At 45.2% G+C, this 27,781-nt stretch overlaps 1 protein-coding gene and 1 long non-coding RNA gene across 7 annotated transcripts; one reads left to right on the forward strand and one right to left on the reverse strand.

Moving 5' to 3' along the window:
- The first annotated feature begins 274 nt into the window (after positions 1 to 274).
- nrcama (neuronal cell adhesion molecule a) lies at positions 275 to 27,217 on the forward strand. Of its 6 annotated transcripts, XM_061077774.1 has the most exons (26): positions 275 to 329; positions 993 to 1,098; positions 1,823 to 2,016; positions 2,179 to 2,301; positions 2,516 to 2,686; positions 3,104 to 3,164; positions 4,135 to 4,242; positions 4,424 to 4,608; positions 4,960 to 5,091; positions 5,362 to 5,505; positions 6,361 to 6,472; positions 6,635 to 6,801; positions 6,961 to 7,108; positions 7,232 to 7,356; positions 8,425 to 8,526; positions 8,715 to 8,912; positions 8,993 to 9,063; positions 9,215 to 9,440; positions 9,786 to 9,901; positions 12,645 to 12,852; positions 13,221 to 13,343; positions 13,451 to 13,627; positions 16,159 to 16,314; positions 16,697 to 16,828; positions 16,911 to 16,989; positions 26,983 to 27,217. In XM_061077774.1, exons 1-26 carry the CDS (start codon positions 275 to 277, stop codon positions 27,215 to 27,217), a joined length of 3,654 nt encoding a protein of 1,217 aa, XP_060933757.1. The 6 variants fall into 6 exon arrangements, with proteins under 6 accessions (XP_060933757.1, XP_060933766.1, XP_060933773.1 ...); XM_061077783.1 differs by lacking the exon at positions 16,159 to 16,314 and having other exon boundaries at positions 13,451 to 13,639; XM_061077790.1 differs by lacking the exon at positions 16,159 to 16,314.
- On the reverse strand, positions 21,737 to 22,395 carry LOC133010296 (uncharacterized). Its single transcript, XR_009680679.1, has 3 exons — positions 22,291 to 22,395; positions 22,078 to 22,171; positions 21,737 to 21,986 (listed from the first exon to the last, which is right to left on the reverse strand). It is a non-coding gene; the product is annotated as an uncharacterized LOC133010296 (long non-coding RNA).
- Positions 27,218 to 27,781: the final 564 nt, after the last annotated feature.

A 27,781-nucleotide genomic window follows, 5' to 3' on the forward strand; every position in this document is an offset into this window, starting at 1 on the left:
CTTGAAGCTCTCTGCGAAGCATCGTTTTCAAGAAGCTTATTCCCACAGACGCTTTTGTCATCTCTCGAAGCGTTTGCCTCTCTGATCTTTTATAATTTCGCATTGCAATATTTCTTGTGGAGCCGAGGTTTCACCACCACGTTTTTCATTGTTTTGCAGACGTCTTCACCGTGTCGACCACCGTACCTGCTGTTAGGATCTGGAAAAAAGGGTCTTCACCATGATGCATCCGACCACGGACAGAAACAGGAAGTGGCTGCCTGGCTTAGGAGCAATGCTGTTGATACTCTTGAGTCGAGTGACTTCAGCCCTAGAAGTGCCTCTTGATCGTAAGTACCATATTTAATCTCCAATATAAGACAAGGTATTTTACTTCCTTCAGCTTCAAGCGTTGTGGAAATTACGCTGAACTTTTGTGGGGACACAATGAATTTTAGCTTCAGTGGCTTTATACATTACATTTTCGCATGTGTCAGCATGGGTTTGGTTGTTTTTCAGTAAAGAAATTCAATTAAACTTTGGACGTACTCTGTTTATTTTTGATATTTCAGCTACTTTTCTTGCATTTATTGCACGTGCCGCAGTCAGGCCAGTTCAATAAAATGCTTAAAAAGTACCTGAAAGCTTACAGTACCTGAACCTGATGTTTTTTTTCCTCCTCCACAAAAACTAACACCTTCTCCTCAATATTCTACCGCTGTGGTACGGCGTGTCATGATGGACTAAAAAGCTAAAGTACTGGAAGGATGTAAGTTGGCCGTTGACTTCTAGTGTGGAGTTTTCGCTCTTTGTGTGGAATGGATTATTATGATTTATACGTGCATGCAGTTTTCTGTTGCCACATGCTTGTTTTGGAGTAAGTTGTCTGTCTTCGGATCGGGGGGTTAGGTATTTTTTTCGTGGTTTTGTTTGCAGTGAGTGTTTCTATGTGGAATGAGATTCAAATGAACCTTGTGTGTGTGTGACGTTTGCTTCTGTTCATGTTTCTTCAGTGCCCCAGCCCCCCACCATAACGCTACAGTCCCCGAAGGATTACATCTTTGATCCGCGGGAGAACATCGTCATCCACTGTGAGGCCAAGGGGAAGCCAAGTCCCAGGTGAGACGACTGCTTTGAGTCTGGTTATCAGAATACGTGCAAAAGGCCCATTAATACGTGGATGTCTGTCTCCGTTAACCACCACGTTAGCATAGTACAATGATTTCTCCGACAGCTCCTGAAACCGAAAAACATTTTAAGTTTACAATGAGTCAGGAGTCAAGAGCAAACATTGCCATGCTCCCTCTGTGAAATTATAGATCTGTTTCCGGAGGGCAACTACACCCGGAGCGGTGCGGAAATATGGATCACCATAGCAACCGTTGTCATGGAGCGCAGTCGCTTGAGAGACAGCTGGCAGAGTGAATTAGCCACAGTTTGGATTTGCCACCAGTCTCTGAGTCAAACGAGTTACAATCAGACAAAGTCCTACCATAGAATCAGTGATCCACATCAGTCTGCACAAATAGAGCAGAATGGGATTCTTTGATTTGGACGGATCAGACTGGACTGTGTCATTTCCTCTCTTATGTTTCCCTGTTGCTGCTAGTCTGGAAAATAAAGGTTTATTTAAAAAGTATGTTGTTAAAAGCCCCACGTATTGTGTGGTTTTAGATCCTGCGCTGTGGAATGACCTCCCACTTATCAGTTCAGCAGAATTAGTGGCAGTTTTAAAAGCAGACACTCACCTGTAAAGTTTATTTTTTGTTTTGGGTTACTCTGTGTGATAATGATCTACGATAATATGATTATCATGATTGTTAGTTGCTCTGCTTGATGCTAGCTTCTCCTGGACGAGAAATGGCACACACTTCGACGTGGAGAAAGACTCCAAAGTCCTGATCAAGCCCGGCTCAGGGACCCTCGTCATCGACATCAGCGGCGAAAAGGCGGAGGCTTACGAGGGAACATATCAGTGCACAGCCCATAATGAGCACGGCACGGCTGTATCCAACAACATCGTCATCAGACAGTCTAGTAAAATTCATCATATTTGATCACTTTATTTCCAATTGTGTTTTTTCTTTCTAATAACTATTTGACTGTGATGAATTATTCTTTACACTTCCAGAGTTTCAGTTATTAGGAGGTGCTGAAACGAATTAGACCAAAATGAAAAACCTTGTTTGTGACTCACAGGGTCCCCCCTGTGGTCGAAGGAGAGAAATGAAGCCATCACTGTGCAGATGGGGGTCTCCGTGGTGCTGCAGTGCAGGCCCCCTGCTGGGCTGCCCCCTCCGGTCATCTTCTGGATGGATAACAGTGAGTCTTCTGCACGTGTCCAAATCTGCTCTCATAATGTAAAGACATAAGAAATTCATAGTCACAAACATATGTAGAACATCTATTATAACGTGTATGACCACTTTTAACTGTGACTTTAACTGTATGTGTATATTTGTGACTAGATTTAATAGAAAGTGTTTAATGGAAACCAGATCTTTCCACTTCTAACACTCTCTCCCTCGTCTTTTAGACTTTCAGAGGCTGCAGCTGGACAAGCGAGTGTCCCAGGCCCTGAATGGAGATTTGTACTTTTCCAACGTTCTCCAAGAAGACACCAGGAGCGACTACATCTGTTACGCCCGCTTCCCCCACACGCAGACGATCCAGCAGAAACAGCCCATCTCCGTCACCGTGCTCAACAGTAAGTCCAGACACCAAAACAAACCTCTGCCTTTTACTTCTGATTATATTATTATTACTTCCGTAATTATAAAACTTTCAATCCACAGTTTGTAACAGATTTACATTTCCACGTTTATATAAGAATTTGTTTTTATATTTTTCGTACTAAACTGTCTGAATTGTCTTTGTTCTTCCTTTACTCCAGCCATCCTGAGCTCTATGAACCATAAATAGAAATGTTTGATTGTCACAGTTGTTGTATGTCAGTGTCCCAATGACGTTACTGCACAATATTATATATAACGTATATATACAAATGCATTTTCACAAACTAATGCATTTGTATAAACAAGGGGGGGGTTAAGCTATTGTAAAATAAAGCATTGCCTGTTTGTTTCCTTGGTTTGCATGTTCACGATGTTCTGTTATATTACAGTGGATACAATGAATGAGACTGTGGCTGCTTTATACAATATCACTGAGTTCTATAGTGGTGAGTGCTGCTGAATTCCCATCAGCCCCTTCAGTGTGAACCCAGCCCTGTTTTTACCCTTTGGCATAACCGCACACTCACCTGTAACTCGGCCTCTACCCCCCCTCCTCTACGGTTATATTTTAACAAACTCATCCTCTGTATGTTGGTTTGTTTGTTTCCTGCACCAGGTTATCTTCTCATTCTTTGTCTGTTAAAACTTGAAAGGGTGGGGGGGTAGTACCAAGGAAGAGCCCATTAACTTCTGAAACACATTCGATTTAAGGAGCAGATCCTGCAAAATTACGCAAGAACTTCAAAAGTGATTTCTCCCAAACATCATTGAGGGAATGTGGAGGAGGAATAATCACGATTTAGATTTCCGTGGGCTGATAGATCTGTACGAGTGTCAATTCAGCTGTCTCCATTAATTGCCTGTATCCCATTAAGCTCCGAGCTGCCTTAAACGCAACATAACATTAAATATTGGCTGACTGCATCTCCCCTGGCATCGCACACACAAACACACGCCGATCGCATCAAGTGATTAACCAAGATGGCTGCCGCGTATGTCACATTATTTTAACATCAGTTTAGCTCCACGTTCTAGAGCAGCAGAGGCCCGGGACTTTCTGAGGAATGTGCAAACACTGTATTTTTGTGGCTGCAGGGCTGCTTTCCGCTGAGCGCACCCATGTTGCCATTGCAACCGCGCTCGGGGAGTTTCCTCCTGCTCCTTTACTTTCGTCAGTGCTCACGCTGTATGTGATGAAGTGAAACAGAAACATGTCCCATTACATCGTGTCTAGTCATCAGTCACCCATATTCTCTCCCTTCTCTCCACTCAAGACAAATCCCTTGATAAACTGTGTATCTTTGACTCCATCCTCCTGATCTTTACCCTGACCTGAACTCCTCTCGGTGAACTCAAACCTTCAGTCCTAATAATGCGGCCTGGTTCTGATCTGGTCCCGTGTGCTTGTGTGTTAAGACAGCCCACAGGGGGAGCGTCGTCCAGGGTTCATGATGCCTTCTGGCCCCACCAGTACCAAGATGGTCCTGAGAGGAGAGACCCTGGAGCTGGAGTGCATCGCCGAGGGCTTGTAAGTTCTGCTGCAATTTGTCAGTTTCTCATATTCAGGGTCTATACTTTATTTATTGTTTAACATTTATTTCATGCCTCTGCCATCAATGTGCTTCAGAAATATGCCACGACCTAAAAAATTATGCAGAGTTAAAACAAACTCATCTCACGCAACTGATTTGTAACGGCTTCCACAACAGGCCCACTCCAGAGATGTCGTGGCAGAAGGACGGAGGTGAGCTGCCAGACAGCAGGACGTCCTTTCAGAACTTCATGAAAACACTGAAGATTTCCGACGTGAATGAAGCAGACGGAGGCGACTACCACTGTACGGCAGCAAACAACCTGGGCACTGTACACCACATCATCAAGGTCACTGTCAAAGGTACGGAGATCGACAGTTATTTGGCCACTTTGCAATCAAGTGCATGTGTTATTCCTCACATAAGAAATATTTAAAGTATATCCTTTTACACTTAATGTTCTGACTCATCAGCATATCATTTTGCAGACCATATTCACAAATCATAGGGCTTAACAAGGTGCGACATCCTTTGTCCCAAACCTTCAACTAGTTAGGAAAACTACCGAAAAGTCCCTTTTACACGTGGGCAAAAGAAACAACATCCTAGAAACCTCAGAGAGAGCAACACGTCAAGGATAAGATAAAAATATATATATTTTCAACTAAAAGTAGCTTTTACAAACAACAGTTTTTGTTCTTGTTTGTCCCCAGCGGCTCCTTTCTGGGTCAGCGCTCCCAGGAACCTGGTCCTCGCCCCGAATGAGACCGGCATCCTGACCTGCCGGGTCAGTGGAGAACCCAAACCCAAAATCAGCTGGTTTGTCAACGGAGTCCCAATAGAAAGTCAGTCAAATGATAAATCCTCTTTTGCTTAGTGTTCTTAAAGGTTTGAATAATGCACAACTATGGTTATGTGCAGGTTTCTTCACATGTGTCATGGTGCTAGAACTAGCATTGTTATCAAGCCTGCTGATAAAGGTGCGGCAATCTGCATACCTCAGCATGCAGATTACATTTAAGAAGGTTGTGGTACAAGTGTGCAGGCTTTATTTTGATGTTGCTGTTGTAGAACTTACCAGTATATGTTGGACAATGTGTCCTGTCTCGCACTAGATGCTCCTGAGGACCACACTCGCAAGGTGGAGGACGACACCGTGATCCTCAGCAATGTGCAGTCAGGATCCAGCGCCGTCTACCAGTGTAACGCATCCAATGAGTTCGGCTACCTGATGGCCAACGCTTTTGTCAGTGTTCTCGGTGAGTTAGACCTGTAGCTGGAAATATATCTGGTAAAATGCGGCCCCTTTACAAATGTTCCACATGTTCCTGTGGTGTAGCAGTGGGTCACTATTGTGCAGATACACATACACACACACACAGCTACAAGTGTGTTAACCGCTCTCCATCATGACCTTTCCTACATAAACACACAAACAGCCCTAATGAGACTGATGTAAACACGTGCATCAGGGGCCAGAAACACAATACAAACATCTGAAAAAAAACCACAACATCATGGTTACACACACTGCCACACATGTAATTCACACACATTCAGTCACAACAAACAATACAATAGTTTTGCTCTCTTTAAGCCCATATTGTCTCATAGTGTTTAACAAGGAGACATCTAGACTTATCCCTCTATGAGAGCAAGGAAAACTACCAGAAACAAACTAGTGAAAAAAAAAAGAGAAGCATTAGAGATTAAAAAAAAAAGTGTCTAACATGAATGTAGATGTATATCTATGTTTAAAGTATTTATACATCAGAAAAAAGTCTGACAGATGAAGGGAGCAGCGATGACAATTGTAGTGAATTTACATAAGTAGGCATATTGTATATCTACTGTTAATAAGTCAATTTTGACCTGGTAATATTAGACATGGTACCAATCTGTTATATTCTAAAATAATTCAGGATTTCTGCTTTTTACTCATAGGTAAGCAATGTAGAAGTTTAAACCTTGTGATGAAGCCAAGACATTGGCAAAAGTTGTCACATATTTAGTTGATAAGTTAAACTTGATAAGACAAGATAAGGGCTTAACTTTATGGTTCAATTAAGAAGCATAGTGTGCGATACTGAATAATATTTGGCTTTCTCCTGCAGCTGAAGCACCGAGAGTACTCACTCCCCCCAACCGAGTGTACCAGGTCATCACCAACAACCCTGCACTACTTCACTGTTCTTCCTTTGGCTCGCCAATACCAACCATCACATGGTAAGATTGACACACGCTCGTCCGGCCATCCTCTTCCTTTGAAAAACCATGTTGTTACAATGCCAAAAAACGCTATCGGTAATGTGACAGCTCAACCAGCAGGGAGCAGAGAATGTAGGAATTTACATCTCTTTACCTGTCTTGCTTTTCGGTTCCACTCAGGTTCAAAGACAGTCAGACCAGCATTAAAAATGGCGACCCGTATGTGATCCATGAGAACGGCACGCTGGAGATCCACGTGGCCCAGCCGCTCGACAGCGGGAAGTACACCTGCATTGCCACCAACAACCTGGGGATCAAGGAGAACCATGTGTTCCTGGAGGTTAAAGGTCAGATAAGGACCAATCGCATCTCAGACAATGACAGTTCAACTCTTAGCTTGGTAAAAGTTCTGATACAGCTCCTAAGGAGAAGTGATGCTTGGTCCATATAGCCCAAAGTAAGTATGTGGTCATTAAGCCGTTTTTTTCTCTTCCTCCCCCCCCCAGTGTCAACTCGTATCCTGAAGCAGCCGGAGTACAAGGTGGTGCAGAGAGGAAAGAGCGCTGTGTTCGAGTGTAAGGTCAAACACGACCCTTCCCTCATTCCCACCATGACTTGGCTCAAAGACAACGGAGAACTGCCAGATGATGAGAGGTACAACACCCCTTCAGATATCTTACATTCAGCCTGTGTCAGATTAACTCATTAAATCCTCAACCCGCTGGTGAATTTGATAATTGGGGTAAAATAATCTCATTTGCTGTGATGCCATTTTAGGTTTGAGGTGGACATAGACAGTCTGACCGTCAAACATGTGACTGACGAAGACGAGGGCACCTACACCTGCATCATGAACACGACCCTGGACCAGGACTCTGCCAGTGCCATGCTGACTGTCGTCGGTAGGTTCACATACTTACTATGAGATATATACTGTAGATTTTGCATGTTGATCGGACACGATGGACGTAGAAATCATACAGGTGACTTAGGTTGAATCTATTTTTTTATTCTCTTTTACAAAAGCTGAAAATTCTCCTTCTTTTAACTAAAAGGAAATAAATCTGTCATTTTCTCCACTGTCCTAAAAACCTCTCTCTGCTGTTTTCACTTATTTTAAACTCAGACTCCAAACTGTTTGGATTTTCCTGCTTCTCTGCTGTTTGTATGAAATATCTGTCACTAACTTACAACCCTCTTCTTGAACTCTACTCTTGCTTCTCGCCGGGCAAAGAGGCAACGCCTGCTCCGCCTATTGTCCACGGTAAAAAACTAAAACAAGTGTAGCATTCTTTTATTTATTTTTTCGCCCTCGTCTTCAGTCATAAATTCCGTTTGTGGAACCTTTGGCCTCCATTTCATTTCCTTTCTTTTATTTCATGCCTGTTCTCTGTAGTTTGTTTAATGTAGTATGTTCATTGGATGTTAAGTGTGGTTTCACAGTGTCTGCAGGGTCGTGGTGAACACACTCAGACATGTTTCCACTCGACCTCCCTGAACGGGAAAGGAAACTAGATTTACATCACTGGCTTTTTATATTTCTACATACTTTTGTTCCAGATTCATATATAAGGTCACTGTACCCTTTACCTTTGATAACTGAAACAATCCCTTTATCTTTGAGTCCAAGTGACAACTGATCAAAAGTTGAAGCCCTGAAGCAGTCTTGAGAGATTATATTCAAGAGGCTAAAAACACCATGACCTTGACCTTTGAAATCTAATCAGTTTATCAGTAAGCCCAAGGGAACTGTGCCAGATGTAATGAAATTGTCCCAATATATCACATTCTTGACCTTTGACCTCCAGGTAGCAAAATCTTATCAATACAATAACTAAATCTTCTATAGTGTGATTTTGTTGGAGAAGGAAAAGTTCCTGCAAAAGGTGCTTGACTTCCTGTAAAATCTGATGTAACAGGCGAGAGGATTTCAGTTATTTTTGGTCCTGACAGTCTCATCGTGTTTGCAGAAAAACCCGACGCCCCGACCGACCTGGAACTCACGGACCAGACAGACAGAAGCGTTCAACTCAGCTGGATCCCTGGAGATGAGCACAACAGTCCCACACAGAGTAGGTCATATTCATGGTTAATGCAGCATTTTGCCCACTGCCAAACTCAAAACTGGACAAATGGATGTCAATGGTAGCTGGCATGATGAGCCATGATGGGCAAATATGCTCAAACATTGATTTAACCCATGGAAGTTATCAGAAATCTTTATTATTTTAACTCTTCAATATTCCTTCATCTTCCGCAGAGTTTCTGATCCAATACGAGGATCTGCTCCACCAGCCGGGACTGTGGAACAACCTGACGGAGGTTGCGGGCACCGGCACAACAGCCCAGTTGAAGCTTTCCCCGTTCGTCTACTACTCTTTTAGGGTGCTGGCTCAGAACCTCGTGGGCCACAGCAACCCCAGCCAGCCGTCGCGCCAATATAGGACCAACCCTGCAGGTAAGTGAATGTGACCATCCAGGCATTTCAACAAATGATCTAAAATAGTCGGATTGAGCTTCATTCTTCGGTTTTCACAGCTCCTGATGAAAATCCATCGGATGTTCAGGGAGTAGGAACAGAGTCTGACAACCTGGTCATCTCCTGGACAGTAATACATCTTTGTTTTTTGTATTTAGCTAGAGTTTACTGTTAACATGCCATCCACAGTCATGTACCTCTGTGTCCTGCACTTTTAATCTGTCTGTCAGAACCATATTGTGGTTGGGGTATTAAAATGTATACAATTTCTCTCTTTGCAGCCACTGACTGGTTTCCAGTCCAATGGGCCTGGTTTGGAGTACAAAGTGCTGTGGAGACAGAAGGACATGGATGGGGAGTGGTCGTCGAAGAACGTGGCCAACGTCTCCCGTTTCATCGTGACGGGAATCCCAACGTTTGTGCCGTTTGAAATTAAAGTTCAAGCGATGAATGATTACGGCAGCGGACCTGAGCCCGAACCGTTGATCGGGTACTCAGGAGAAGACAGTGAGTGGGACCATTATTACTTAACTGGTTTCCTTCAAAACAATTAGCAATTTTTGGTCAAAATAACTACTTGCAAAGTTCACAGAATCATGTAGCGGATCCGTCAATATGAGTTGACCTTTATTTTATACAGGCTGATAGAAAAATTCACATTTTCCCCTTTAAACCAGCATTTGACTCGCATCCTTTTTAGTTGTCTAAACATTTTAATGAACGTGTGCAACAGCTTTTAAATGTAATCACTTCACGATCATTGTAGGATTTTGGTCATTCATTTTTCATTGAAAGAAAAATGAAGTATTGCCATTACTATCTCAAACTTGTTCTGTTTCTTTGTTTTTGCAGTGCCGCTGTCTGCTCCTGAGAGCGTGCAGGTCATGGTTCACAACAGCACGCTAGCAGAAGTGCATTGGGAGCCTGTGTCTTTCCCTTCAGTAAGAGGGAAACTTCAGGGATACAAGGTATTGTTTGGTTGAAGTGTGTCTGTTGTTGCCACCCTTTCATGTTCCAGCTTTTGCAACCACACATTAAAATGCATAAACGTTTGAACTAAACATTCTCCCCTCCCATCACATGTTCCCCCAATCGGTGTCTTTTACAGAATGAGCACCAGCACTGCCTTTTATATACCATCCACAAAATGGCTGCCACTTTAGGTAATTATCCAATCAGGAGTAGACAATGGAGGCCAACTTCCTGGGAATATCAAAATAAAAGTTCAAGGCATAAGGGGACAACACAAACTCTAACTCTACCAACAATTTACAGTCAAACAATGTGAGGAACTTAAAACAACATAAGAAAGGTCTAATTCAGCAGACTGGAGGAGTGAATGCAATGCACTGCTCAAAAAAATTTAAGGAACACTTTTTTACCAGGGTATGGCATGAATTCAATTGACTTTTTGATAATTATCTGGTCAGTTAAGTAGCAGAGGGGGTTGCTAATCAGTTTCAGCTGCATTGGTGTTGATGGAATTAACAACAGGTGCACTAGAGGGGCAACAATGAGACGATCCCCAAAATAGGAGTGGTTTTGCATGTGGAGGCCATTTAAAATTTCACCCTCTTGATCACTTCGACTGATTGTCCATGAGTGTTGTCTTTAGGCTAGAGTCATTATCTCTACTAGGAGCATGAGGCGATTTCTTAACCCTACAGAAGTTGCACAGATTGTCCAACTCCTCCAGGATGGCACATCCATGCGTGCCGTTGCAAGGAGATTTGATGTGTCTCCCAGCATAATCTCCAGAACATGGAGGAGATTCCAGGAGACAGGCAGTTACTCTAGGAGAGCTGGACAGGGCCGTAGAAGGTCCTCAACCCATCAGCAGGACCGATATCTGCTGCTTTGTGCAAGGAGGAACAGGTTGAGCCCTGCCCGAGCCCTACAGAATGACCTCCAGCAGGCCACTGGTGTGAATGTCTCTGCCCAAACAGTCAGAAACAGACTTCATGAGGGTGGCCTCAGGGCGCGACGTCCTGTAGTGAGCCCTGTGCTCACTGCCCAGCACCGTGGAGCTCGATTGGCATTTGCTATAGTATAATATATATATATATATATATATAAAATTGGCATGTCCGCCACTGGCGCCCTGTGCTTTTCACAGATGAGAGCAGGTTCACCCTGAGCACCTGTGATAGACGTGAAAGGGTCTGGAGAAGCCAAGGAGAACACTATGCTGCCTGCAACATCGTTCAGCATGACCGGTTTGGTGGTGGGTCAGTGATGGTCTGGGGAGGCATATCCATGGAGGGACGCACAGACCTCTACAGGCTAGAGAACGGCAGTCTTACTGCCATTAGGTATCGGGATGAAATCCTTGAACCCATGGTCAGACCCTACGCTGGTGCAGTAGGTCCTGGGTTCCTCCTGATGCACGATAATGCCCGGCCTCATGTGACAAGGGTATGCAGGCAGTACCTGGAGGATGAAGAAATTGATGCAATTGAATGGCCCTCACTTCACCTGACCTAAACCCGATAGAACACCTCTGGGACATTATGTTTCGGTCCATCAGACGCCGCCAGGTTGCTCCTCAGACTTTACAGGAGCTCACTGATGCCCTTAGACAGATCTGGGAGGACATCCCACAAGACACCATCCGTTTTCTCATTAGGAGCATGCCGCGACGTTGTCAAGCATGCAAACAAGCACGTTGGGGCCACACAAGATATTGAGAAGCAATTGAGTTGCAGAAATTGAATTTTGGCAAAATGGACAAGCCCGCCACATCACTTTTTCACTATGATTTTCGGGGTGTCTATAAAATTGAGCCCTCTGTAGGCTGAAAACTTTTATTTCCATCAAAGATGTGGCATTCTTTTGTTCCGAAGACATTAAACTGTCCATATCAGTATAAATATCCAACATAATTTTTTTTCACAATGAGATCTGATGTGTTTTCAAAGTGTTCCTTTAATTTTTTTGAGCAGTGTATTTAATTAAAAAGCAAGGCATATAAGAACAAAGAATGCTTTACTTTGGCATGTCTGTCTTGTTAGTAGAGTTTCCTGAGGGGTTGGCCACATATGTGTCGACTCCTCATTGGCTAATTGCTAAAAAGGGCGCCATTTTGCAGGTGAGTATAAATAAGCCGTGTTGGTGCTCACCCTGTAAAATCTGTGTTGAAGGAAGCATGTTGGAAATTTGGGAAAGTTTTCAGTTCTTTGTTGGTGCTTTTGAGTGGGAGGTATTTAGATGCATGGCCAGTTGTGTGTGTCTTTGTGTGAAGAGGGGTGTATCGTCAATGCATGAACTGTTTTTAGATAAATATGACCCAAGTTTCCAGTCAAAATAGTATCTCTCCTGACAAGACTTACACCAGCAACTAAATAAAGAAGACAATGAGTCGTAATAAGAAAAATAATAGGAAATTCGGAGGGAAAGAGTTTATAATTAAGTATAACCCAACGTTTTAGCCTCAATGTGGAAACTATTTTATTTTATTATACTATCTCAGTGTAAAGTGATCTGCGCTTATCAATATCTGTACTTTGAAGATGAGATACGATTACACGTATATGACCAAACTGTCATATACGTTCTATGTTTACTGTCATTTCAGCGTGAAATGATCAGGCTCACTCAATTCCGGCTTTAAAACATCCGTATGATGAGTGCTCTGCATCTGTGCGTTACCATGTCTGTGAGATAAGATTAAACGTGTCAGCGTGTCAACACCCCCCTGTGTCCCTGCTCCAGGTGTACTATCAGCGCGAGCGCGGCTTGCATGAGACAGAGAAGACGACGGATGAGGAGGAGCAGGTTCTGACGTTCAGCGGGAACCGTAGCGAGGGACGTCTGCCCGGCCTGCAGCCGTACAGCCTCTACATCCTCTTCATCACGGTCGTCAATAGCAGAGGGGAGGGGCCTCAGAGTCCAAGCAAGACATTTGAGACCCCGGAGGGAGGTGTGTATGTCCGGAGAGGTGTTGACTGACATGGTTGGGGGATTAAATATTTAAGACCAAAAACTTGGACGATCCCAAATTTCTTCCCGGAGGTCTTTTTAATTGAACAGGTACCAGAAGCCTGAGCTTATCTTTCACATATGAAAAACGCAGGGAATTGTTGGGGTCACAACATGAAAATGTCTAACATACAGGCGAGGGGTGGCATCTGGGTAGAGCTTGACAGGCATGATAAGACCTATACATTTCAGGCCCACTTGCTCACTGTATGTAACGTCTGAACTTCTGTGCATATGTGAAAGCAGCTTCAAAGATTTCTTATGAAGAGGCATTTTGGAAACCGACCGTGACTTGTTTTCGGTTTTCAGTCCCAGGTCCTCCTTCTTCTCTGACAGTCCTGAACCCCAGTCTGGACTCTCTCACCCTGGAGTGGGGCCCACCAATGAACAATAACGGACGCCTTGCTGGATATACACTGAAGTACCAACCAGGTAGTTAAACCAACTTCAGGCGCACAACCTGTACACTGCAACAGTATTATGCACAGTTTGCTGAAAAGGAAATTAAATATTGTGCATTCGTAACTCTGTCTGTGCAGTCAACACCACCAATGAACTGGGACCAGTCAAGATCGTGACGTTCCTGGCCAATGAGACCACGATCACCCTGAGCAGCCTGAACTCCAGCATGCTCTACAAGTTTTACTTAAGTGCAAAGACAATCAAAGGCTCTGGCCCCTTCATCACAGAAGAAGCCTTCACAGTCATGGACACAGGTGAGTCATACTGTTAAAGCTTCATGCGCAGCAAACCACAAGCACAATTTACCATAATCGAATGGTGGCAACACTGGCTGTAAGCTCTGAGCTATCAAATGTTGTTTCACCTTGAAACATGGTCTGAGGTCTGGGTTTCTAAATCTGGACCATAGCAGTATGACATTATTCTTCTCATAACTGAATTTGAGATTCACACCCTTACCGCCATGAGGAAAATGGCAGCCGTGTGAATATAGGTCAATAGGAAGAAAAGGTTGAAGAGTCATATATCAGCAACCAGAACACAGAGTGCAGTGGTGAGTGACTGCCCTGACAGATATGAAGGACTCACTCAATCTCTATCTCTTTCTCTTTTCTCCGAAGCTCATTCTCAGACCCCTGTAGAATCGAGCAAAGGTAACGCAAGTTTGCCCCTGGAAGACCCTGCATGCTAATTATATATTTACATCATATATAATTAGCCTAGCATGGATATTAGCATTTATCCTACCTTTTTCTGCATGTTACGGGTTAGCATGTTTGCATTCTCCCGACGAGTAGACTTCCATAGCATTTGCAAGCAGCTAAGCTTGTGTCCTATTCAGATCGAATAGGCTGTGGCATATATTTTAAAACTTAGGATGCTTGTGCATTAGAATTAGCTGATTTGTTTTTATTAGACCCCTACCATGATGCTTGTGAATGTGTTTATGTGGAACTAACACATTTTATTTACCCCCTAATGCTATAAACTGATGAACTGTGCATATAAGTTAAAGTAGAGTTTGGTTGAACCAAATAATAAGCATGCTGCAGTGATGTGATGTGTTTTTTTGGGGCCCAGCTCCTGTTGTGCTTTGAACTCCAGCATGTCGGCAGCACATGTCTATGTCAACAACAGTTGCTTCTGCTCTTGACACTGCGTTGGCTAATGTTGGTGTGTGCGTATCCTGTCTCACTCTTTTCCGTGTTCTTTTCAGGCCCCACAGAGCCCCCTCACCCAACTATCCCCATCACTCAGTCTGTGCCTCCCCCGTTTCACAAGGGTACAAACAACTACTGCGCCTCCTTAGCCTTATCAGCCTTACGAGCTAAGTGTTGCAAAAATGATCCACCTCAGCAAATGTTTCATGAGAAAGAGAAACGTTTGTCTCTCTGGAACTGTCTTTAATAACAGTGATATTGAAGTGTTTGCCGAGATGGACAATTTTGTGGCAACTATACTTTACCTGTTGTACGAGATCTCAGGGAATTTTCACACTTGAAAATCCGGGCCGAGGTTCATGTCTGAATTACATTTTTTACATTTGATTCGGTTACTTTTGTTTTGACGTTGTAATTAAGGAACCTTTGCCTGACATTTTTACTTGTCATCACCCACAAAAAAGTTTTCACACTGAAAACTTACCAAAACATGAAACCACCTCTTGTGGTCCAACTAAAGTTTGGTCCGTTGGTAGGTGTGTGAAAGCGCCCTAAGACTATAATGGTTCTTGTGTAACAAGCTATACTCCCTGTTGCATTGTGGTAAATATCTATTACAGCTTATCTTATCTACAAGATCGGAGCGACAGATCAATGTTTAAGCATTTTTCTCGTTCTTTCATTGATCAAGCAAGCTTTAAGGTCATTTTATATATTCTTTAGTGGGAAAAACTGAAAAAAAAAACAATTGATTTCTAATTTGACATATTTTGTCTCTCTTGCAATGTCTTAAAGGTTATATTCTTTTTGAAAAACGAAATAACTTAATGAAATGGTACAATTAGCATTTTGAACAAATGCATCTTCTTTCTCTCTTGTGTGCTCAGCGCCTCCTGTAGGCCCTGCGTTTGGCAATGTTAACACGTCTGTATCGGAGGATGGTGCGGCGATCAGTTGGGAATACTTTGGACACCATAAGAATGTATTTGTGGAATATATTGTAGAAAACAGTAAGGCTTCACTTTGTATTTACAGTCTCCACAGAGCGCGTTACCTCCGCCAAGGCCCAAGGTTCGCCATTTAAATTCACAGCATCAGCCAAATAATACACACTCATAAATATCAGAGGAGAGGGACCTCGTAAGCATGCTTGATGAATTTCATCAAGATACTTGAATTATTCCCTTTGAAATTGGTGAAGGTGTCAAAAAGACAAGAAGTTGATGAACACAAAATTACTTGATCTGAGCAAAGCATGTAACATGTTTCTTCTTGGCTGATGTCCCATCCTTCCAGCAAGTTTTTATGCAATTCTGCTGACAATCTCTCTGATAAAGAAAGTAATAAAATATTCCTGAATCAGCTTCTTTGTTTGGATCCAGCCTATAATAACACTTCCTTCTTGACCCATATTCTATTCTTAAAGTTGTGTGGCAATCTGTTAAGTCGTTTTTTGCATAATCCTGCTGAAAATCAAACAAAAAGACGTGGGCGAAATCGTAACCTCCTTGGCGGAGGCAACAATGATTTATCCTTCAAAATTACCAGGCGGAAAATTGTAAATCAAATGACATGCTCTTTTTTCCTTGAATTTCACTCTTCCCCATCCGACACTCCACTTCTAGGTAAAGACGACTGGGAAAAGGAGTTGGTAAACAGTTCACACTCTCATATGATAAAAGGTTTAAAGCCCGGGACGTCCTATAGGGTGCGTGTGGTCGCTAGAGACCCGGCTGACCCGACGGTCCACAGCACAGACGAAGTGTTGGTTACGGTTCCAGGTGAGGCGGCATGCCTCAGGATGGATAGTCATTGTGCTTAATTATTATTTTAATCTTTTTTTGCCTGACTGTCATCACAATAATAAATGACGGCGTGAAAGGTGGCATCAAGTTGTGATGCATGTCGCTTAACGTCATCACTAAAAAGTCCATTCATTTTACTGTCGTGCCTTTTTCTTTTTCTCTTTTTCGCCACGTCTTCGGCGCCTAGTCGATCATTGCAGATTAACCCATTTGAAAATTCCATTTCAGTGTTTACAGCCTCTGTTAATCTCAGCATGAAGAAAAACAGACTCCACCACTTAACCAGGCTGGATTTCAGTTTGACAGGGCAGCGGCGCTCACCCTGTTCCTCTCTCTGTCTCTTTCCGTGCCCGTGCAGCCGTGCCCAGCCGACAGGTCGACATCGCCACCCAGGGCTGGTTTATCGGACTCATGTGTGCTATCGCCCTCCTCATCTTGGTCCTCCTCATTGTGTGCTTCATCAAGAGGAACAAAGGTGGCAAATATCCAGGTAATGCACATATCGGTATGAACTGTAAATTTTTTACCTGGATATGTGTGAGAAGAAAGACAAAATAAACTGTTATTTACAGTGAAAGAGAAAGAAGACGCTCACCAAGACCCTGAGATACAACCTATGAAGGAGGACGATGGGACATTTGGAGAATACAGGTGAGAGAGAAAACTGCACCTTTTTCCATCGTAGAAGTGGCTTAAAGCATAGAGTTCAATCAGGAGAGTCTTGAGAGAAAGTGATGATGTCCACATGGTTGAAACACCCTGATATGCATCTGTTACAACTATGGCAGCTGAGAAGGCTTTTCCGGGTGTATTTTTGGAAGAAATCTCGTGGCTTTTACATGGCTTAAATAAGTGCGGAACACTTCAAAATTTTCTTAATGAAGGTCTGTCATGGCAAAGAAATACGTTCAGATAAAGCTCATTGTGTTAAATAAACCAATTGTAAAATTCTTGAACATGTCAACTTTCAAATCCATAGTGTTCACTGCCTTTTTGATACAGTGAGGTTTACATACACATTGCTGCTGATTGGGAAACACGTTTGCAACATCCACCAAATAGGAGAAAACAAGTCATTCAAAAAACCATAGCAAAAAATTGCAAAACAATTTGAGATCTAGCCCAGATTTATAGTTTGACGGCAAAAGCTGAATAGTTGACTGTAAAATCCAGCTGGTCTGAAGAATCAATGGGTCATAGAGAGTCCTCCTGGTTGAACTTGCGCCAAGCTTCATTTCTGAGTAAGATGAATTGTCCTTTTCCTTCATTCATTGTGTCCTGACGTGACCGTTTGTATGTAGAACAATTGGCCAGGCCGCAGAGACACAATCCCCAACAGACTCCATTACCAAACACTCCATGGAGGCAAGGCCAAATCCACACCATTCTGTGCTGATCTTTAATAATCACCAACTCACATTGTAAACAAGCCGGTCTAATCAACAATAACATGTCAAATATAACAAGTAATCGCATCTCTTTAACTCTATCCCATCTTAAAACAGGTGGAAGGAAACTTTCATTAAGTTTTTCGTATTTCATCACATTTGAATAGTTCAATTGCTGTGGTGTATTTATATTTCTATATACTTTTGGAGCTATTAATACTAGAGCCCGGCCAAGCCCCTCTGCCAAGGCCCAACACTTTATTTGGATCTGCGTCAAATTGCACACATTCATAAGTCAGCTACGCATGGCAGATTTATTTCATCAAGATCCATGAATTATTCTCTGAGAAATCAAAAAAAGGTTATCAGTCAAGTAGTTTTTGTGTAATCTTGCTCACAATCCAACGTTAAATGTACAGGGTGAAAACATAACGTCCTTGGCAGAGGTCACAATTAAGAAAACATGAACATTTATGTTTCCATTTTCAAAACTGTAAATAAGAGTGTTGTGGCAGGACAAGGAAAGGCAGAGACGCAGGTACTGCTTACTGTTGTTTATTCAGTAGCCAGGAAGAACAGGCACATGTTCCCCATACGGGAAGTATATATAGCTACAGACTTTACATTTCCCATCGACCACTGGGTGAGAGGACACACCCATGAGTGCACGCCACACAGCCCCCCCCCCCGAACACCCAGAGGGAAAAATACAAAATGGGACAAAAGTCAGTACCTCTCAGGGGGTTTAACGAGGCGACCATAACGGCTACGCCGATCCCCGTCCGCAAACGCAGGGGTGAAACAAGCAGAAGGGACATCATTTACAACAGACACAGGATCAGGAGGCACAACTGGAGAAAACAACACAGGGGTCTTAGAAGGGGGGCGACCACGACGGGGAACCCGGGCCGGTAGCACCTCTTCGCCGGCCAACAGATGAGCTGGCTTAAGTCTGTCCAACGAAACACGCTCCCTGCGCCCGCCCATTTCCAGAATGAAACTTTTAGAACCCGCCTCTAACACCCTAAACGGGCCGTCATACGGGGGCTGGAGGGGAAACCGGTGAGCATCGTGACGCACAAAAACAAACCGAGCGGTCGCGAGATCCGTTGGCACGAAAGACCGAGGAGAAAAATGATGCACGGGGACCGGTGCACAAGCGGACTGTGACGCAGGACGCGGAAAGGGGGCCGAGCTGTGAGGCAGAAACTCCCCTGGAATGCGGAGCGGCTGACCGAGCACCAACTCTGCAGGCGAGGCATCCAGGTCAGCCTTAGGAGCCGAGCGCAACCCGAGCATCACCCACGGCAACCGATCCAACCAGTTTGCATCTGAGAGCGCAGCCCGCAATGACGCCTTAAGCGACCGGTGAAAACGTTCACACAAACCGTTAGCCTGGGGGTGGTAGGCAGTGGTACGGTGAACCTGTGTGCCCAAAGACTTTGCTAGCGCCGACCAGAGCTCCGAAATGAACTGCGGGCCTCTGTCAGAGGTGATATCAGACGGTGCACCAAAACGTGAGACCCAAGCTGAAAGAAAAGCGCGTGCCACGTCCGCAGATGTCGTGGAAGACAGAGGAACCGCCTCTGGCCACCTAGTGGTCCGATCTACCATGGTAAGGAGATGTGTAAAACCCTGGGAAGGGGGAAGAGGCCCCACAAGGTCGATATGCACATGACCAAAACGCCTGGCTGGAATCAAAAATGGCTCGAGGGGCGCCCTAGTGTGCTGGTGAACTTTAGCTCGCTGACACGCCACACATGTGGCCGCCCACTCCTTGACCTCTTTGCGAAGGCCAGGCCACACAAACTTCGAAGACACCAACTTCACCGACGCCCGGACACCCGGATGAGAAAGAGAGTGCACCATATCAAAGACCCGACGGCGCCAAGCAACCGGCACCACCGGCCGGGGGCGGCCCGTGGAGACGTCGCAAAGGAAGGCAGGCCCACCATTTTGCACAACTGCCTCCTCCAGCTCCAGACCGGTACTCGCAGCTCTCAGTGCAACGATACCCGGGTCCCCAGGTTGATCGGCAGCCAGTGCGGAAAAATCAACCCCAAGATGCACAGGGCACACCAGCACCCGCGACAGGCAGTCTGCAACTGGGTTCGCTTTACCCGCCACATGTTGGATGTCCGTTGTGAATTCGGAGATCGCCGCTAGATGGCGCTGCTGGCGAGCAGACCATGGCTCTGTCACCTTTGCCATAGCAAACGTCAATGGTTTGTGGTCAACATAGGCTGTGAAAGGGCGGCCTTCCAGCAGGAAACGGAAATGACGCGTAGCCAGGTACAACGCTAACAGTTCCCGGTCAAACACACTGTATTTTCGCTCACTGTCTCGCAAACCGCGGCTAAAAAATGCAAGGGGCTGCCACGCACCCGCAACGCGCTGTTCAACAACTGCACCAACAGCCACATCTGAAGCATCGGTCGTGAGGGCGATGGGCGCCCGAGACGCGGGGTGCGCCAGAAGCGCCGCGTTACCCAGGGCAGCCTTAGCCCCCTCAAAAGCCTGGATCCTCACAGGGGTCCAATCAACCTGGTCCTTGGCTTTCTTAAGCTTCAAAGCACCATACAATGGTTGCAGGAGTTGGGCCGCACGAGGCAAGAAACGATTGTAAAAGTTTACCATGCCCAAAAACTCCTGTAGCGACCTGACCGAGACCGGACGGGGAAAATCCGCAACTGCATGCACCTTCGAGGGCAAAGGAACCGCACCCTGCGACGAAATGCGATGGCCCAAAAAGTCTATGACAGACAGCCCAAACTGGCACTTGGCTGTGTTGACAATGAGACCACGCCCATCAAGGCGCTGGAAAACCTGCCTAAGGTGCGACAAATGTTCATCAGCCGACGGGCTGGCCACCAAGATGTCGTCCAAATAGACGAAAACAAACGCGAGGTCACGTAGCACCGAGTCCATCAATCGCTGAAACGTCTGCGCTGCGCCTTTAAGGCCGAACGGCATCCGCAGGAACTCGAAAAGCCCAAACGGCGTAATGACAGCAGTCTTGGGCACGTCCTCTGCCCGCACAGGCACCTGATGATAACCTCGCACCAAATCGATTTTAGAAAAAATTGTCATGCCCGCCAGACGAATCGAAAAATCCTGAACATGCGGAATTGGGTAACGGTCATGGGCCGTAATGTTATTTAAACGGCGGAAGTCGCCGCACGGCCGCCAAGAACCGTCTGCCTTGGGCACCATGTGGAGCGGTGAAGCCCACGGGCTGTTGGACCGCCTAACGATCCCCAAACTTTCCATGGTAGCGAACTCCTCCTTCGCGGTGGCTAACTTCTCGGTGTCGAGGCGACGCGAACGTGCGAAAACAGGCGTACCCGCAGTGGGAATGAAATGTTCCACGCCGTGTTTAGTAACCGCGGCAGAAAATGCGGGTGTTGTCAGCGAAGGAAATTCCGCCAGTAAGCGCTGGAAGACACTAGACGAAAAGCAGTATTATTGTCACAGTGAACCTCTACGGACAGGCCTAATCCCCTGCTGTAACCAACTGTTTCCATGATGTTACCTCGGCGTTCGCCAGTGAAGACAAGGTGGGTCTATCGGCGTTTGCGGACCTTAAGGGGGATTTGGAGAACAAAGGAGAGAGCCGCGGGGGGGCTCGCTGAGCCTCGCGGACCGATCGCGACGTGTGATCTAATTAGCATATGAATCGGAGTCCAGCCGCTGGCTGGAACCTCTCTCTACTCACCATTGGAGGAAACCACAGACCCTTGAAACTAATGTCACTCGTGATTGGTTGGTAGAAGTGTTGCTATTGGTCACCTTATGGGTCATTGCAGTGCACACGTGGGGTCACAGCATTCCGCACGTGGGGTAAGCCCCTCCCACACAATATTTATAATAAAAATGTATATATTAATATTTATTATTATTTATAAGTAAGCCTTTACCAAAAGCACTGCAGTTAATTAAAACTTAACATTCATGTGATGCTTGATGTTATAGGTGAACATATTGTACAGGGAACAAATGTGAACAAGGTATATGTGGAGTGAAAGCTTTATTTACATACAGCAAAAATATTGTACAAAAACTCAGATGAGGCTTGAAATGTTTCTCTGCAGCCTCTGGGTCATGACTTCTTTGTGGGACTCTTCTCCAGTGTGTAGACGTCTGTGGTGTGTAGCTGTGAGATCAGTGTAGCTTCCAGTCTTATATGAAGTGTGGGACACAGGTCGGTGCACTCCTGGCTGTGGAAGGATGGATCCATGTCATCTGTCCCGCTTCAATCAGCTGTAAACACATTCAGTAAAATTAGCACAGTTCAATTACAACATACACCTTTACATGTAACTGGAAAATTATTTAATGAATATAACCTTACCCTCTTTCTTCTCCGACAACTCCTCAATGCTGATGTAAGGTCTGGTCGGATCATACTGGCTCATAGTGTGTCTTTGTACGTCATGGACAGGCAGCTGGAAAACAACACATGTAACATGACTTTATTATTAATAAACGGAAATAGCCGCGCTGCATCACCGTTGGAAGATCCACAGCAAAAAAACACCAAAACAATTCCTAAACAGTTACTTACATTCAATGGCTTCATTTTCTGCACTTTAAATCCGGACTTTCAGCGTCTCAGCCTAACGCCTCTTTGTTTGTGTGTGTGTGTGCGTGTGTGTGTGTGTGGGGGGGGGGGGGGGGGCTGAGGCTGTGAAAACATACAGAAAAAAGTCACGTTGATGAAAAAACTTAGCGAGAACAAACTGTTACATCTAAGTAATTCATACGTATTTACACATGCACTAGATCTGCTCCAGCACTCGATGCTGTATTCGTATTTAAGCAACTTTCTCGCTATCCCAAAGAGTGGCGGACATGCTTTCAGATGTACCAGTTAGCTTAGTGGTTAGAATGGCGGCTCTAGCTCACCGTAACTCAGGGACTGTGCGCCCGTCTTCTCCGCCTCGACTCGTCCACACCGGGCCCGCGGCTCTGCCTCCACACGCACTCATCTTCTCCTCCAGGGAACAGCGTCGTGTCGACTTCAGCAAGTTATTTACCCCGAAGACAGAGTCACTCGTACGGGACAAGCTAAACACGACCCGCTTCCTGTCTGCGGGACACTCGACGCTGCTGCACGGCGTTTACGAGGCTCTGATTGGACGAGTCCATCAGCTGATGACGCGAGCGGGTGACGTGAGCAGCGGTTAATTCATATGGGATAAGTATTTGACTGAGGCCAGGTTTATTTTTTGTGGTGTTTAGTACATTTACACACATGATTCACGCTGTTCTGTGTTCGTAACCTTATAGTTGAATGCACTTATCGTAAGTCGCTTTGGATAAAAGTGTTGACTGTTTTAATGGAATACTGAGAAAGTTTAATAACAACAATTAGACAATTGAAGTTCAAATTATGAAGGAATTTAAGCTCTATATTGTGTCTCCTTTATATTTAAAATAATAATCAAACTGAGTGGAGATGTATGTTGTATCCAAACAGCCGGCTGCTGTGTTTTGTCACTGTGCAGTCCATGGGGGATTAAATATTACTATTTTTATTATTAAATCATTAAATCAATGAATGTTTCATAGCAATTTTGAAAGTAGTGGTGAAAAGGTACCATTTATAATTCATGGAACAGCTTAGTTTGCCATTGACATGTGAATTTGATGCCAGTATTTTGGGAGGACAGATATTTTTATGGAAAGCCAGTAGAAGTTTGGAGCTTACAGGACACAGATGATCATACCCAGCATCATTTATTTGCTGGTAGAGGTGTGGTTTACACTTCCTCTGTGCATTTAACCAGCACAATTGAAAAAGTGACTGTAATCATGCCACTCTGTACAGTTGTTGAGATTTAGGATTGGATGACAATAAAAATTTGAAATAAAGTGCATTGTTTCATTTCTTTTGACTGCATTGACCTTTGTTCGTGGTATACAATATAATTCATTATAGCACACTTACTTACTTAAGAACAATTTAAAATTTCAGGTTTAATATTTATTTTAAGCCTGGTTTACTCAGCCAGATAGTTTGTTGGTGCCTCTTACACATTGGTGTTATCTGCTCTCAGGGAAACTGATTTGCATTTGTGAAGCTCAGAGCATTGTCATTTGCATGTGAAAGCGTCCTCTAGGAGTTGGAGCAGGGGGGGTCAAATCTCAACAGCTCACAGGCTTGACAACTGCAGGAACCCTGAGCGTTTCCTTTGCTGCCTGCAGATACGTGTGAAAGTCGTTAACCGAAGGATGTGCCAACACTTCTCTGCGACACAGATTGACACAAACGCTTCTTTTCATGCAGTGAGACATCCTTTGACGCCGCAAAATTAGCGTGTGTTAACGGCCCGGGTCCCCCTGACTGACACGGAAAAGACGCAAAAGACACAGCATCAATGAGCCTGCGATTAGTTACATCCACTAACAACCCATTAGTGCACAGAAAATCTGCTCCGATAATAGGAACCGTAATGGAGGCTACAACAAAATCACACAGAAATTTGCGTCCATTGAAACACACAGTCACAGACTTGGTACCAAACGTCTCTATAGCCGAACCGTTAGCCGCTGTCAGACGCGGACCACTGCCACGGGCCGAGAGGTCCGTAGCTGCAGGAGGGAGAAGGCTCTTCTGCGAGCCGGAGTCCACCAGAAACTGATTACCTGATATGGAGTCATGAACGAACAGCAGCTCCTCTTGATCACCAGCGCCCACGGCTGCTACCGAGCGCCGGCTCTTCCGTTTCCCGGTGCCTGGAACGCGCACGGAGGAACGCAGCGGCGCGCCTTGCTGCCGAAGCGCTGATGGAAGAAACACAGCTGGCCGCGCTGTGTGCGGGTGGAGACTGCAGCCGTCACTGCCGGAACCTCGTTCTCCAACGTCGACTGCGAGGACTCCACGGCCACACTCTGCACGGAGACGTTCCTCGAAGACAGCAGGATCCGGTCCGCCTCCTCAGCTAATCCACGGAAGCCGCCGGCCGCCAAGCAAGAAGAGTTGGCGAGGGCTGCGCGCACCTGCAGCGGGAGCTGGCGCAGAAAGATGTGCGGGAACAGGAAACCCTCATCCTCGGAGCCCAGCAACGACAGCATCTCGTCCATCAGGTCCACTGCCGAACCATCACCCAAACCGGGAAGCGACAGTAGCTTGTCCGCTCTCTCCGCGGCTGTCAAGCTGTAGCGGCGGAGGAGAAGCTGCTTGACGGCGGCGTATTTCCCTCGCAGCGCCGGGGCTCGCAGGAGCTGCATCACGCGCCGGGTGGATTGCTGGTCCAAAGCCGCGACCACCAAAAAATACCTGGAGTCGTCTGCCGTTACTCCTCGCAGATGGAAGAGAGCCTCGATGTGCTGAAACCACGACGCGGGGTCGTTCTGCCAAAACTCCGGGAGCTTAACGTGCTCCGCGGAGCTGTCCGATCCTGGAAGCTGCTGCGCCATGGTCGTCGTGGAGACACGGTCCACGGGAGCCGGGGAAGAAAAAACGTCTTCCCCCGATGAGGAAGGGACACTATCCTCCTTCACCTCGAACATGTTCAAAAAACGGGGTCACCAATGTGGCAGGACAAGGAAAGGCAGAGACGCAGGTACTGCTTACTGTTGTTTATTCAGTAGCCAGGAAGAACAGGCACATGTTCCCCATACTGGAAGTATATATAGCTACAGACTTTACATTTCCCATCGACCACTGGGTGAGAGGACACACCCATGAGTGCACGCCACAGTGTGCTTATTTTCCTAATTCAAGTTCTGTATATGTATCTTATTTGTATATAGTGGTCAATGGGGTTTGATGATATCCTTACGAATCCAATTTTTAAATTTTTATATATATTGGCAATATATCATTATTTACATTTTTTATTGATACCCAAAAATTCTATATTGGTCGGGCTCTCATTAATATGAATGTCATTGTGCTATTATGTATGCATGCTATCCATATAGAATTGTGCACTCATTGTCTGTGTCTATGAAAAGCTTTTTGGCTCATAAATTGCTTTTCATGTGTTCCTCCATTTTTATCTTTTGTGTTTTTTTTGGGTTTAGGTCAATGGAGAGGTAAGACGAGATGCGCTAAAACAAGCATGCAATTCATGTAACCTTCTAAAACTAGAGATACAAATGTAACTAGGGTTCTATGAATGCTGGATGACTGCCAGGCAGCGGTGCTTCCGCACTGGATATCTCCGTCACGCATTCGTGTGGGCGGCACACGAATGCGTGTTTGGACTTTGTTGGTAGAACTACTCGACCTGCACGTTTGCGAGATGGAGATATCCAGTGCGAAAGCACCGCTGTCAGGAAGAACTAAAGTAGAACATATTGTTGTGCCTATAAAGCAAGTAGTGTGCACATTAACATATCTGGGTTACTGTGTCATCATGTTATCATTAAAACAAATAAATTACATTTAACTATAATCGCCCCCTCCCCCCTTCCTTCATTTAATCTCTTGAAACATTTCATCACCGTTTACTTTAAATGCAAAGAGTTGAACTGTGCTGTATGATCCTGACTGTAGAGCTTGCACACTGGAGAAATGAGTAGATGAGTAAAACAGGATTGAAATGGTTCCAGTTGCATTTTTGATGACTGCATGTAACCTTAAAGCAAGTGTAGTACTGCAAAGGACTGAGCGGTACACGTTTGCAAAATCTTTTTAGCAGTGGTCACTAACCTTGAATCTCTCAACCTCAGCACCCGGGCTTCCACAACCACAGCACTAACACTGTAGTCATTCACACAGGCTGCGTAGCTTAGCTGCTCCACTGTACACTGCCGTGAAGTCTAATCTGCCAGGCTAATCTTTGTCATTGTGCCTCATGAGAAACCTTCCATTAGCAGAGGGAACACTGAGTGCTTGTGTACATTTTTGTTCATTTGCTTTGCACCTGAGCAAAACTGCAAAAGACGTAAAACATACTGCTAGCTCTACGCTTGGGACAGTATGTGTGGCAGCGTACAGTTGTGCAGTGGAAAGCCAAATTGCTAATGCTTAAATGAGGCCATGTCTACACTAATGCAGATATTTTACTCTGTCTACATGAGAACACAAAAATGACTAACAACGCTAAAAACAAGCATGACAGGCCAGTAGATGATAAAGTCCACATCGACCATCCTTCAAAAACGCAGAGGAACAAGTTTGTTATTCAAAATATCTGCATGAGCTCGGACAGGGTGGAAGAGGTTACTGACCACTGCAGAACAAACACCAAAAAAATACTCTCAACAACCCTCACTCCAACCTTTTCTCCTACCTCTTTTCTAGTGACACAGAGGACCACAAGCCGCTGAAGGGCAGCCGGACGCCGTCCAATGGGACGGTGCGCCGTGACGAGAGCGACGACAGCCTGGTGGACTACGGGGAGGGGGGGGACGGACAGTTCAACGAGGACGGCTCCTTCATCGGCCAATACAGCGGCAAGAAAGAGAAAGACACGCACGAAGGCAACGAGAGCTCCGAGGCACCTTCGCCCGTCAACGCCATGAACTCGTTTGTCTAAGGGAGGGGCCGCCTCCTGATTGCGACAGTTGCTGCTGCCGCTCCTGGTCACCCTGGCAAATGTAACCATCCTTGTGGTGACAGTTGCTAAGGTGACGGTGGTGGTGGACTTTTTACAATGCTGACCCGCCCTCATCTCCACACCGGCCCATCCCTGTCACACTGTGACATCCTCCGATCAACACACACTCAGCAGAGACCAACAGCACATCCCCCATGACCACTGGAGGACGGTATGAAGCGAAGGGATGTGAGGAAGAGGAGGAGAGAGGAAGAAATATGGAAAAGCAGAAGGAATGTACAAGAAAGAGAATTACCACTCAGACTGAGCAGGAGTGTGGCCAACTGTGTGTGTGTGTGTGTGGTAGTGCCATTTAATCTCCTTTCCAAACACACTTTACTTGATAAATCCAAATATATATTTAATCAAATTTGCCACCGACAGGAAAATATGCATCAACTCACATTCACAAACATCTGCATGGCAGCATTTTAACCTCTTCCTGTCACTTGATGCACTTGTTGACTGTGTTTAAAGATAAATGGCATGGCCGCTCCCATAAAG

This window comes from Limanda limanda, chromosome 1 (assembly GCF_963576545.1).
Source record: "Limanda limanda chromosome 1, fLimLim1.1, whole genome shotgun sequence".
Taxonomy (NCBI): domain Eukaryota; kingdom Metazoa; phylum Chordata; class Actinopteri; order Pleuronectiformes; family Pleuronectidae; genus Limanda; species Limanda limanda.